The following is a 13,776-nucleotide window of genomic DNA, read 5'->3' on the forward strand; positions in this document are numbered from 1 at the left end:
AAAAAAAAAAAAAACCTTTTGAATACTAAGATAGGATAGATAATGGAGTATTTTCTCTAAATTTGCTAAATACAAATGTACTGAATGTTGTAAATACCATTCTTCTTGATACCTGTTTTAGTTGTATGTAGTTTAACAATGTTAAAATTAAAACTTTTAATTTATAATAGTCAAAATTTTTAATAAAATCTCCCATCAGAAGCTGGAAAAAAAATAAAATGTGCCTGGGGACTTTTGCCTCTGGATAGGACAGGATATCAGGGTCCTCATGTACCTGAGTAATTAACAATAGAAAATCATAAGAAATGACGGTTTTGAGGAATAGGGCGACAGTGGAGAGTGTGCCCTGAGAAAAACTGACAAAGTAAAGGAGAAACTCCCCACCACATCCTAGAGAGAGAGCAGCCCTGCGCCTGTCTCAGAAGCCAAATGTCCCCGTGAAACCATGTCCACAATGAAGTTCTACCCAGCATTGCTGGTAATCAGTGGCAATCAGTTAACTAAATAACACAATTCTTCATAAAAACAGAAGGGGTAGACACTGATCTATGAGGCCAGAGTTCGCCGGTCATCACACTAGATAAACAAAATTAGTGAAACCCCAGAGCGATCCTCTCACAAGAAGGGTTCTTACCAAGCAAGCAACAGTAATTTACTAGTAATAATTTGTCAGAACCAAGTGGGGCCATCCCAGCAACGCATGGTTCACTCAACATTTGATCAATCAAGGCCACTCACTTGTTAAACAAGCATGGTCACCTCAATAAGCCTAGAAGAAGTGTTTAATTCATTTCAGTATCCATCCCTATGTTTTTGGTTGTGAGCCTAACCTTTAATGACTAAGTCATCTCTCCAGTCCCAACCCTAATTTAGAAAGATTCACATAAAACTCAGAATAAATAGGAACTTTCTCAACTTGATGAAGGGTATCTTTGAGAAACAGCCAGCACCATGCTGAAGGATGAAGGACTGGGGCACTGGAATGTCCTCTGTCCTTTCTGCATTCCAATAGAGGTCACTAGGTGGTATGATGAGCCAAGAAAAGAAATAAAGTGTGTTGCAGAGGAGGAAATGGAAGGCTTTATCTACGGAGAGTGTGACCACCTCTGCAAAACTTCCTGAGTCTACAGGGAAACAGCATAGGACCATTGGTGGACTCAGAGTCGTAGGATACAAGATAAACATTAAATGCTAAGCAATCAGAGATTGAAATGGAAATAAAGCAAACAAAAAATCCTTGATGGGATGGAGAGATGTCTGAGAGGTGAAGAACGCTGGCTGCTCCTGCAGAGGACCAGGGTTCAATTCCCAGCATCCACATGGCAGCTCACAAGCTCTAGTTCCAGGGGTCTGACGTCCTCTTTGGCCTCTGTGGGCACCAAGCACACAAGACATATACAAACACACATGCAGGCAAAACATTCATATACATAAAACATAATTTTTAAAGATCCACACTAGGCAAGTTGGTACACACCTATATTGCCAGAACTGGGGAAATGAAGGAAGGAGGATCAAGAGTTTAGTGCTGCATAGACAGCTCAGTTGGGAAAATGTTTTGCTATACAAGCATAAAGGTCTTAGTTTGATCCCCAGAACCTACAAAAACATGGTTTCTGAGTCTGGAGGTGGTGGCACATGCCTTAATCACAGCACTCAGGAGGCAGAGGAAGGCAGATCTCTGTGAGTTCGAGGCTAGTCTGATCTACAAGAGCTAGTTCTAGGATAGGTTCCAAAGCTACAGAGAAACCCTGTCTCGAAAAAAAAAAAGTGGTTTCTGTTTGTTTGTTTTGCTTTGCCTGTTTTTTAACCCAGGCATGATGTCAAATGCTTTTAATTCCAGCTCTAGGAAGGTGGAGATGGGAATATCTCTGGGGCTTGCAGGGTAGCCAGTGACAGCCAAATAAGTTGGAGGTCTTCTGAACTACACAATAAAACCCTACTCCAGATCTAAAAACACTGAAATAGAATGAAATGCTGAGGAACAGGTCTGCTGTCTGTACACCACTCCTGACACTGAGCATTGTAAAATATTGCTGAGATAATCTAAGGCATGTGTAATAATAAAAGATGCTGACCATATCCACAGACCAGGAGATGGGAGACTGTAAAAATGTTTTCTCTCCAAGATGCTTTATAGATTCAATGTAAGCCCAATTAAAATTCAGCATTTCAGGAGAACTGTCCTAAAATTCACATGTAAATGAGAAAACAGAATAAACTAATGATTTTGAGGAAGAAGGGAACATTTGAATATTCACACTACCTGACTTCAATTATTGCAAATCTACTATCATAAAGAAGGATGGTATTGGCCAGGTGTGGTGGCATCCCTTAAATCCCAGCTCTCAGGAGGCAGAGGCAGGTGGATCTCTAAGTTTGAGGTCAGCCTGGTCTACAGGGCGAGTTCGAGTTCCAGGACATCCAGGGCTACACAGAAGTTCCAGGATAGCCTGTCCTGTTGGGGGGGAGTGTGATATTAACTTTAAAGAGAAATGAATTGAACAAAACAGAGTCAATAAACAGACCCACGCATGTATGATCAATTGATTGCTGCCACAAAGACAGAAGACCAGCAGTAAAACTGTTGTCAGTATACAGTGTTAAGACAACAGCACACCATTATCACATACATACACACACATGCAGAGTCTTCAATGTCCAGTGCTAGGACAACAGCGCACGTTACCACATACTCACACACATGCAGTCTCAGTGTGCAGAGCTAAGACAACAGCACCTGTTACCATATACATACACACATGCAGAGATCTCTGCACTGCAACCATTTACCAAAATGCTGTCTATAAGCCACTATTAGTCACAATTAATGACCAAATGATTATATGCACCTGAATAAAACATCACTAATTTAAAATGGATCATGTTCCTAAACACATAACTTACCTTTGAAGTAGTTCCTAGAATAAAATCTTTATGACATCAGACTGGACAAATACAACACCAAAAGCATAAGAAGGGGGCATTATCTCCAACTTAAGAAGCCCGCTCTTTGAAAGGCGATTCTAATAATAGAAAGAAACACAAGTCCCAGGCTGAAAATAAATATCTACAAACCACACATCTGATAAGGCACCCTTATCTGGATTATTTAAGGAATTCTTGAAACAACAATTGGAAAAGCAAACATCTCAAACAGGAAGGAAAGAGGGAAGGAGTAAGGAAGGAAGGAAATTAGAACATACACTTCAGCAGAGAAGTCATTGGGATGGCAAAAACACACTAAACCTCACTTAAAATCATCCGTTGTTAGGGAAATTGAAATTTAATCAGTGGGATGTCCCTGCGTATCTACTAAAATGCCTAACATTTAAAAACTTGTGAATATTGTTGAAGTGTAGAACTAGGACTTTCGTGTACTGTCAGTGGGCATGAAACGATGCAATCACTTTGGGAAAATGCTTTCGAGTTTCTTTAAAAGTTAAGTGAGTATCTGCCACGTGGAACAGCCATTCTGCTCTTAAGTCCTTTCCAAAGAGAAATGCGAGCATGGGATGCTGAAATGGCTTGGATGTAAAGGCTGGGATGTGAAATGGCTTGGATGTAAAGGCATTTGCAGTCAAACCTGATGATCTGAGCTCAACTCCTGGGACTCGCATCGTTGGAGCAAGGAGAGACTCCTACAGATTGTAAATGTGTTACACACACACACACACACACACACACACACACGAAAGGAGAGAGATGAATTCTACAGGTTGCATACGCACATGCACACATACATGCACACACACACACAATAAACAACGTTTAAAAAAAAAGCCCAAGCTACCTCCTCAATCGGCCACTTCTGTGCTGCCTGTGTGCTCCTTCAGTGGGGACCTGGTGACTCTCCCATGAAGCGGCCGCTGAGAAGACTCTGGCACGTGCCATGGCTGAGAACCCTAAGGAAGGAGTAGAGACTGAGAAGAATGGTCGTGTTAATCTGAAGGTGGCAGGCAGATGGTTCTATGGCAAAGGTTAAGATGAAGAGGCAGATGCCACCTTGTGAACGAAGGAAAGCCTACTGTGAACGGCAAGGTTTAACAAGGAGCAGATCAGATTCCAGTGTGGTGGGCAATGGTCAACCTGCACAGTTGGGGAAGGAGGACGAGGAAATGGTTGGTGTGTTCCAGCAGCAGACAGGAGGTGTCTTGCTACTTTACTCCAGAATTTTATTAGAAAGCCACAATTTGGTTCCACCGCAGTCTGACTACTTCAGTATAGTTTTTTTCTATTCTTCAATTTTCCTGTCCCTATCTCATTATTGTACGTTAAGTAACTGGCGTATGTGCACAAGAATATTGCGATTTCTTTCCTTTTCCTTTTTAAAACTAAATGCCCCGATGTTCTGTTTCGGCTGCTATCAGGTGGGGATGGTTCTGGAAACTACCCCTCTTTCTCCAACAGTAGCACCCTCAGCAGCTCTTGTTTGTCTATTCCAGTAAGTTATTTTGTTCTCATTTTTTAACAGAAGAACCCAACAACATAAAATTCTTGCACACTGTCTTAGTCAAGGTTTCCATTGCTCTGAAAAGACACCATGACCATGGCAACTCTTATAAATGAAAAAATTTAATTGAGGTGGTGGCTACAGCTTCAGAGGTTCAGTTCCTTAGCATCATGGTAGGAAGCATGGCAGTGTGCAGGCAGATGTGGTGCTGGAAAAGCAGCTGAAAGTTCTACATCTTATAGGCACCAGGAAGTGAACTGTAACACTGGGAGGTATCATAAGCACAGTAGAACTCAAAGTCACCCCACAATGGCACACTTCCTCCAACAAGGCCACACCCCCTAATATGCCACTCCCTATGAGCTTGTAGGGGCCAATTACATTCAAATATAATGTTCGATTGGAGAATTTTAATGTTTCTCATTAATCATTGTAAGATCAAAGATAATTTTGTAACGCTTTTGTACCTAGCCGTTACATGTAGGACAATCTGTAAATTACTCTTGAACAAAATGATCCTAGATAGTTTTCTCTTCAAATCAGCCATCTTGTTTAAATGAACTTCCTATTTAAAATAAAAAAATGAAATTCAAAAGAAATGAAAGCATATCCTCGTATGAGAACTGTGCATAAATGGTCCACAAGAGTTCACTTGACAGCCTATTTTCCGATTTTAAAAAAAACAATAGATAATATATATCCGTACAACGGCATATACTGAGCAAAAATGAAGATATGCTGGTTGAAAAGGCCAAGCAAAATGTGTACACTATAGATTTGCTTTTAGATGCAATGCTAGAAAATACAGGAGAGTCTGCAGCAGCAGAAGCTGTTTTCTGGAACATGGGAACTCAGGAGGAGAGACACAGAAGCAGGAAGGATGGGCAAGGGCCCAGGGCACTTTTTGGATGTGTGGTGTCATTCTGACTGCAGTGGCATCACGGGTATACACATAGGTCTCAGGTATGTCAAAACCTAGCATGCTAGCCTGTCCACGTATTGATAAGACTATCAAAACCACAAACAAAGAGAAACCAAACATAATGTTGGTTTGTTCCACACCCAGGAAAAACTGCTTTGAAACAAAAACAAGAGGTTCACTGCTAATGTGTCCAGACAGAGAAGTGGCAGTAGGGGCAATGTAGAACTGGTTCTGTCCAGACGCCTTGCCTCCACCCAATCTCCATAAGTCACCCTAGTTTGTTCCTGATGGGAGAAACCACCTGCTTTCCTTCTTCATAGGCCTTCCAGCTGTGTGGGGCTGAGCCATCTGCCTCGCCTTTCCTAGCTCAGGGCACATCGAACATGGAATACTTATCTGATTGTTCCTTACCCACTCCCATTTCTGCCCTAGAAAACTTTTTTTTGTACCAGTAACTTGTTTAAAGATTTTAAAGTGACCCCCTGCCATCAATCGTCCACCACCCTCCACATCTGCTTCTTCCTTGCTCCATTTTCCAACTCAAAACCAGGAAGCGAATGCACTTTATTAAACCAAATGTCTAACGGGAGGCATCTTTACTGGGGTACTCAGTAAAAAGATTGTACTGAAAATGGGGTGGAGAGGACCGAGGTCTGGGCTTAAAGGAGCCAGAGGACCTGAATGATGCCATCTAGTTTGGTCATCTGAGCTCTGGCCACACCCTAGAAGCCAGAGAAGCCTCCTTTCATGCAGGCAGGGTACGGGTGTCATTCAAGTAACTGGAAACTGCGTCTCTTCTTCAAAATTCCACGGTGCACAGGCAGCAACTGCAGCTGACATGCAGGAGCCTGCAAACTGCTTGACCGCCTCCCATGACCCCGACTTAGAACCCTGGGAAATGGAGGACAGAAATGCCAGCTCTCTATCTATTTGGCTCGCGGGGAGTGTGCCCGTGGAGAGATGCGTGAATACTCATGACATTTTTGGAACCAGTGTTTCTTCCTAAGGAAGAGCAAAAAATTAATAAGGCAAAGATTCTTCCCAAGTGCATGATGGTGTTTATAGGGCTGAAGCAGCCTTGGGAATTTGGGGTGCTCTCTGGCTTCTGAAGCATTTGGCTTTGTTTCAGGGGAGTGCCGTGGTTCTGATTTGGAAGCAGGCACAGATGGCTTATCTAGTCAAGTTTTAATTCCCTTTCAAGATTATTCCCATGACATTCATTTCTCTGAAATTAACATATTTGTTAACTCCACCTTCAAACGAATGACCTTAAAGAATTCCAGTAATGACCTTGTGTGCTTCCAAGAATCTGGGTTGCACTCGCCCAGTGAAAGGGAGTGACTCCCTAGCCTTTTCCATCAGCATGTTGAGGTAGGGGTGTCTCGGGCAGATTCCCCTCTTGGGGTTTGGCCAGCTGCTGCATAGCTGCATCCTGTGCTTGGTCTGCAAGGTGTGTGTGTGTGTGTGTGTGTGTGTGTGTGTGTGTGTGTGTGTGTGTTTGCCTATGACCTTGCAAAGTGTTCTGAGACAAGAGATAAGGAAGCTTTGGCCCTGGAGAACACACAAGGCTGCTTTCAGGGAGTTGTGTGAAACCAGATTCAGAGGGAACGGCATAGACTTGCACCGTAAACCTCCTTGCCATGGGGAATGACCTCAGTAAATTTTTTCGTGGATTTTAAATATTAAAAAAAAAAAATGCGCCCGATGAAGAGTCCAAAAACGATGTCTGCAGAGGAGGGTAGAAGACAGCCAAATTGCACCTGACCAGGGCGCCAGATCTTGTTCTCCTTTCATTTACACCAGGATGGCAGAGAAATTTCTTTGAGGATACTGGAGTCGAACTAGTCAGCCAGCCTTGCCTCACCCAGATCGGCCCCGCCCCCAAAGGCCCCGCCCCATTCAGGCTAGGCCCCACCCGCCCGCCCCAAGCCACGCCCCCATCCGCAGCCTCCTTCTCGGCCCAGAACCGCAGCGAGCGCCGGTTGCGGCTCTGCTGCCTCCGCCGGGATGTGACCTTCACCGCCGCCTGGCCAGGATGACCGGATCCCCTGTCCCGCGGCATCCGCGGCTCGCCTCAACCTCCCGGGTGCTTTGACTGCACGTTCCCGGCTGCCCGGCTCCCCGGCCAGGGCCTCGGCCATGCCGCCACCGCCCGGGCCCGCCGCCGCCCTGGGCACTGCGCTTCTGCTGCTCCTGCTGGCCTCCGAGTCTTCCCACAGTGAGTACCGCTCGGGCCCCCAGACCCCGCCATCCCCTGGAGTGGGGCACCAGGCCTGCACCCGACCTCGGCATCCTGGTGTGGAGTATCCCAGTCACCCAGGCATCCTTGTCCCGGACCTCTGGGCTCTAGACATCACAGTCCCGGAGCATCCCAGACACATTGGCATCATGGTCCCCCGAAACCCCGACCTGAGACATTCCACCTCCGAGTGGGTGCAGGTTGACTGCACACCCTTCTTTCTGCAGCTGTGCTGCTGCGGGCGCGAGAGGCGGCGCAGTTCCTGCGGCCCAGGCAGCGCCGCGCCTACCAAGTCTTCGAGGAGGCTAAGCAGGGTCACCTGGAACGGGAGTGCGTGGAGGAGGTGTGCACGAAGGAGGAAGCCAGAGAGGTGTTCGAAAACGACCCCGAGACGGTGAGCGGGCGCCGAGGTCTCAGGGTGGGGCCTGCGGGTCCCAGAACGCGCGCTTCTGGATGTCACAAGTCCTGGCTCCTACCCTGTGCAGGTCCGGGGGACCGTGGAATCCCAGACTGTGGAATCCAGAAACCTTTTCTGGAAGCTTGAGTATCCTTGTGGGGACCGCTCCGCAGCGTGCACCCTGGAACTCTTAGACACCGAGCTTTGTGCCACCCCACCCCCTTTCACATCATCACTCCTGAGCCCCTGCTCCCCTGGTGACCCCAATTCCTCTCCTTTTCAGGAGCAGGAGGAGGCGTGTCCTTGAGTGGGGTCCACTGAGGTCCATGCGGGAGCCTGAGGGGAGCTGAAGGCCTGTTCAAATTAAACTTTCTCCTATTCCCAAAGAAAAGGCACCCGCGAGAAAGGGACACAGTGGTTTGAAACTCAAAGGCTTCTCCCAGGTTGCCCTGTCCCTAAATTAGATTGGAAGTAAGGGGTGGAGCTCCTCTTTGGGTCTTCCTCCAGAGGGACCCAGGGTTTTCCTGAAAGAGGAATTGAAAGATCTCAAGGCTGGAATTGCTTGCAGCAGCACATCCAAAAATACGATGGCTGGAATTGTGCAAAGAACATGCATATGGGGAGGGGGGGCATAGGGAAGGACCGGCACCTGCCTCTCTGAGGGCTATGCTGGCCCAGGACAAACTTCTATTAATAATGTCCTTGGGGAACGGAGCAGGCACACAGCCAACTGCAGCCAGCAGTCCGTGTGTGCACAGGCATCTCCACAGACGGTAACTGTGAGGGCTGAGAGGGCTCATGGGGGAACACACCCCAGACTAGGGCATGCCCGAGGTTAAGGTCTGGATTCTGAAGCTCTCTGAAGCTCGCAGGCCCCTGTAGTGATGCCGAGGACCTCCTGTCACCTGCCAAATCGATATGATTTCACAATTCTGGGTTCCGCTGGCATTCTCCTTTCAAAGAATTCTTCTGGGATGAAATAAGGATCACATGATAAACGGATGGATCTGTGCGAGCCGCTAGGGCCTCTGCTTTGACTCGTGTCTAATCGGCTGGCAGGGCAATCCCTGTCAAAGCTGCTTTTCCGATACCGGCCGGCGTCACAGCTGCTGTCCCCAGAGCTGCTTTGGCACTGCTACCCAGGGTGGAAGCCAAGATCAGGTGACAAGCCGTGTGCCTTCCTCCCCCCATGGTACCGCCCCAGGCATCAGCTGCAGTATAGGGGCAGATCGCTGATCTTTTTATACCCTCACCGCTTTCCTGCTTTGATGATGATTGCTCCTGACCCAATGAGTCCAGCTACCAAGTCTAGGGCAGGTCTCCCGGTCCTCGGTCACCTGGGCTGTGGACTTAGGTGGCTGGTTCTGCCTGCTTCCACTCCACCGTTCCATGGAGCTTTCTGCCATTCAGAGTGTGGACAGGGCTTGTGGTGACACGCATTGAAAGCAATAAGGCCACCGCCCAGCCACAGAGTCCCGCCCCTCTGCAGCCTGCCTGCCAGGGCAGACAGGCCCAAGCTGGCCCCTCCTGGCTGCCTGGACACGGAGCTGCTCTTCTTGAGTCAAGTCCCTCCGGTTTTATTATAATTTTATTTGCAAAGGTGTGAAATGAAAACATGCAAAAGAGTAATGTATTCAGGACCCCCAACCCCTTAAAACATCTCTTCAGTCCATGGGAGGGTTTTCCCTTTCTGTCTGCACTTGGGTAAAACTCCAGGCTATAATGCTGGGAAAGGCAGTCCCCTCTGGTTCTGCCACACCCTGTCTCCATCAGGACTTGGCAGACACCTGTTCCCATCAGAGCCATCTAAGAATTGTCCACAGTCCTTTCCCCTTCTGCAGTCCCTATACCCCCACACATGAATTTTCCTCTCATGAGTCAGCTTGCATGCCTGACCTGTACCTCTTGCCTGTGGTGTGGGAATTACTAACCCTGATGCCCAGCTTCTCCCTGGTCTCTGTGCACAGAGTTCCAAATCAAAGCTCTCTCTTGGCTGCTACCACCTTGGTCTAGCTGCTAGTGACTTTTTCTCCTGTTGTCATGACTCTATGGGCAATGAGGCAAGCCTCAGGAAGGGGTAGGGCTGAGTCGTGCTGTGGAGACCTGGTGCCTGCAGGGATCTTTGACTGGAGTCTCCCCTACTCCATACCCTGGGGAGGCCTAAGACCTGGGCCAATGGTCCTGCAAGCACCACTCACCTTCATGGCCTCGAGAGACTGGGAAGGAACTTACCTTCCTAAGAAAATGCTAGCTCGGTTTTCCTGTCCTTGAAGCGTAGCTCATTTCTTGTATTGAAGGAGACCCATGAGACCATCTAGACAAGGGGCAATGGCCTGGGTTTTCCTGGAATGTTGTGTGTGACAATGAGAAGCTGTGATCTACAGAACACCTGAAGACCAGTGTCTCCCAGTGGTCCTAGAGAATCCTGACTGGGCCAGGCAGAATCCACACATAGAGGCTGGTCTCATAAGGGAAATTTTAGGGCAAAAAGGCCAGCCAGGTCTGGGAGTCCCAAAGACCTAGGCTTAGCCACCTGTACAACTGTACCCACAGAGACCAGAAATATTTAGTCAACGCACACTGAGAAAAAGAAGGGATCAAGAGGCCCGGTGGCCTCAGGGCTGTCTTTGGGATACAGATATGAGCTTTAAGTTTAAATAGAAGGCTTGGGACATGGGGCATGAGGTATACTGAGTTATGCAAGGCTCGACAAGAGCGGTCTGGTTGGTGCTGCTGCAGTTCTGATTCTGCAAAGCGGCTGGAAGAAGTCCTTACTCCTTGCAGGGACAAGGTGGTCCTAATTGTTCTCTGGGGTCTCCCTGAGACTCTGTTGTCCCTTGAGACCTTTAACTTCCCTTGGGGGTCTAGGACAAGACACAAAATGTTGACAGAGCCTTGGTCCTCTTGTCTCTGTGCCTTCAGCCGAGCTGGGGGGCGGGGGGAGGGGGGTGAGATAGGTGTGTTTCTGAAGCTTTAGACAATGCTTAGGGGATTAGCACGCCTGCCTGCAAAACTAAGCAAATGACCTGAAATAAAGGAGAGAGATGCAAAGTGATGGCAGAGGTGCCAGGCCTTCATCCAAGTCCTCCTGGGGACCTGAAGGAGGAGTCAGTGGGTTTGTTTGTTTGTTTGTTTCCCTTTTTTTTTTTTGTAAAAGTGTTCAGTACTTGCTATAGTCATATTCTGTGCCTAATTAAAATAATTTTGTGTTTACAGTGCTGGGATAGACAGTCCTGTTGCTCCGAGTGGCGCTCTGGCCAGTTGTAGCTAAGACCCTCCTGAACACCTGTGGCTCCTTACCCTTGATAGTAATTCTCGGGGCCCTGGGAAGGGAATGAGAAGGAGGTCCTGCCCCCTCCACACACATACTGGGTAGGCCTAGGCAGCTGGAACCAATGGGCTAACCCCCTGGAAGGAACCACAGGCTTTTTCTTTCAGTTCAGTTAGCATTTCTTCTGCCTCTGGGAGGGAAAGTGTAGTCCCTCAGCTCTCCAGCCAGCAGAGCGTACTTCACGGACTTCACGGACACTGGTAGCTTCTTATTAACTTTCTCCTGGGAGGGAATGCAGGTCCCCCCCTCCACACACTTCCTGTGGCCTCCACCCACATTCCTCAGTGGCTGCTCTCCTGTGGTGGCAGCCCTGGCTGCTGCTTGTAATCACTGTGTCCCTTCTCTCCCCCACAGCTTCCCCGTTATCTGGTTTTTCTTTTTATTGTTACTGTCCCTTCCGGCCACTTCATTCTCACTGGCTGGGTTCCCTGTCTGCGTTGCTAATTCAGAGAGGCCCTGGAGCTGTAGCCCTGCCCCAGGTGAGGGCCTGCAGAATCTCTTCAGTCATTTTTCTAATCCTTTAAGGCCCTGTCTCCAGTTTAGGATGTTGGCCTCTAGAGGCTCCTAATCAAGAAGTTAATCCCAGCTGGAGCCTCCACGCCACACTTTGGCCCTCACCTACTGGCAGGAGGACACGCAGGCCTTATTGATGACTGGCACCTGTGCTACTTAAGATACAGAGTGCATGCAGCGTGCAGCGTGCAGCGTTGAAGGGCTCCTCGTGGGGTTGACTGCTGTGAGGAATGACGCCCCAGGAACCGAAAGACAGCTCCCCCTTCCCGACCGTCTCTTAACTCTCAGGAGCTCAAGTTCCCTCTCCCTGCCTGCCCACTGGTGCAGTGGCCCCCTCTCTGCTGCTGAACTCAAACCTAGAGAACCATGCCGCAACCATGTCCACCCACTAAGGGCATTTTCCCTAGGTGGGCTCTCCAAGGACAGCTTGGGGAAGGCCAGCTCCAGGGTAAGTGGACTCCCCTCCCCCCACCACCCCATTTCCTCTTATACAACAGGGACAGACCCAGTTTAGGAAGTTTAAGGAAGGGGACTTCCTAGCAGGAAAAGAAGCCCTCTGAGAGACTTGGAATTTGGGCTTTTGGCGGAGAAGGGACATTGGGTGAAATACTCTGCCTAGACACATGCCCCAACGTATGTGTACATATTCAAAACCTAAGTACACATTCATATGCTTACATAGACACACATGTACCCACACACACACACTTGGCTCCTCTCTGGGTCTCACCTCTCCAGGCCTCCTTTCTGCTTCCCTCATGTTGAGGGTAAGGGTCTACAGGCCAGGGTCACCAAGCAATGACCAAACTGTCTGTCACTCTTCAGAGCTGGCCTGGCATAGGCTTGAGCCTGGCAAATGGGTCAGGAGACAGGACTAGCCTCCTAGGGTCCCGGAGGTGAGCTTGGAAAGGAGACAAGCCCCTCTGGTTCTATGGGCACTGGGTTCCGTGGACGATAGTGCGGGTGTCTACCAGGGAAGAGGTGTTTGGAAAATATCCTTCAGGAAATAGGCAAAGTGGAGGGCTCCAAGTCAGAGCTGGGACTGCAGCAAGCCAAACCCTCCCAGGTAACTCACCCAGTGGCCCTTGGCCAGGCCTGCACTTCCTTCCTGCACAGAGTGCAAGACAGGGCTCAGGTGAGAGCTGCAGTGGCTTTGGCCATGCAGAGCGCCTGCCCGAGGCTTAGGGACTGGTGTGAGAAGCCTTTGTTGACACTCTGCCAGCACCTTCTCTGCACAGCCTTTCGTTTTGAACTTGACAGATTATAAAGTATGTTTTTATGTTTTCAAGGGGTTTTTATAGGAACTGGTAGGGGAAGAAGCTGGAAATGTCAGTTATTTTCCCTTGAGCTACATGGCCGTGCAAAGCATGAAAGAAAACAATGGGTACTAGTCTCCCCGAGTCCCCTTTAGTGGATGTGCCCATGATAATGAAATACACATTACCACGTGGATCCCTCAAACCTGCTGTAGATCTAGCTTTGGGACGATCACAGAGCACACTTCCCAGGCTCTGTCCTAAGAGAGGGACCAGGGATTAGCTAGCATCAGTGGGCCCAGAGCCTGTTCTTGGATAGTCACAGACTGACTGAACCACCTACAGGCCAATTGCTTAGTTGATCTACCTTTAGAAGCTCAGGGTGGGGATCCCCCCAGAACTTAAAAGCTCTCCCCGGCAGCTGCACCTCACGGTTCTGCTCTGATAGAGACGACCGTGGGAACCATAGGTGGTACTGTGTGCCTAGAATGTTCCCCATACTCAGGTGAACAATACAGCTTACACCTTCACACTCTGTGTATGGAGCTGATGAGGTAGAACCTGGGTTCATGCTACACAGAGCTTCTGAGACTCAAAGTTCACTGGGAGACTTTTTTCCATAAAGTCTGTCTATGAAAGCCACACCACAAAGGTCTACTGAGGGT

At 48.4% G+C, this 13,776-nt stretch overlaps 1 protein-coding gene and 1 pseudogene across 1 annotated transcript in view; both read left to right on the forward strand.

Annotated features, from left to right (window-relative positions):
* Positions 1-3,892: 3,892 nt before the first annotated feature.
* On the forward strand, positions 3,893-7,414 carry LOC113458191 (annotated as a pseudogene).
* Positions 7,324-13,776, forward strand: part of Gas6 (growth arrest specific 6) — a 35,136-nt gene continuing 28,683 nt past the window's right edge. The window contains exons 1-2 of the mRNA XM_005366254.2: positions 7,324-7,593; positions 7,842-8,008. Of these exons, the coding sequence (XP_005366311.1) occupies positions 7,515-7,593; positions 7,842-8,008 (246 nt within the window). The 5' untranslated portion in view covers positions 7,324-7,514. The remainder of the gene's footprint in view (positions 7,594-7,841; positions 8,009-13,776) is intronic.

This window comes from Microtus ochrogaster, unplaced genomic scaffold, assembly GCF_000317375.1.
Source record: "Microtus ochrogaster isolate Prairie Vole_2 unplaced genomic scaffold, MicOch1.0 UNK7, whole genome shotgun sequence".
In the NCBI taxonomy this organism is placed as follows: domain Eukaryota; kingdom Metazoa; phylum Chordata; class Mammalia; order Rodentia; family Cricetidae; genus Microtus; species Microtus ochrogaster.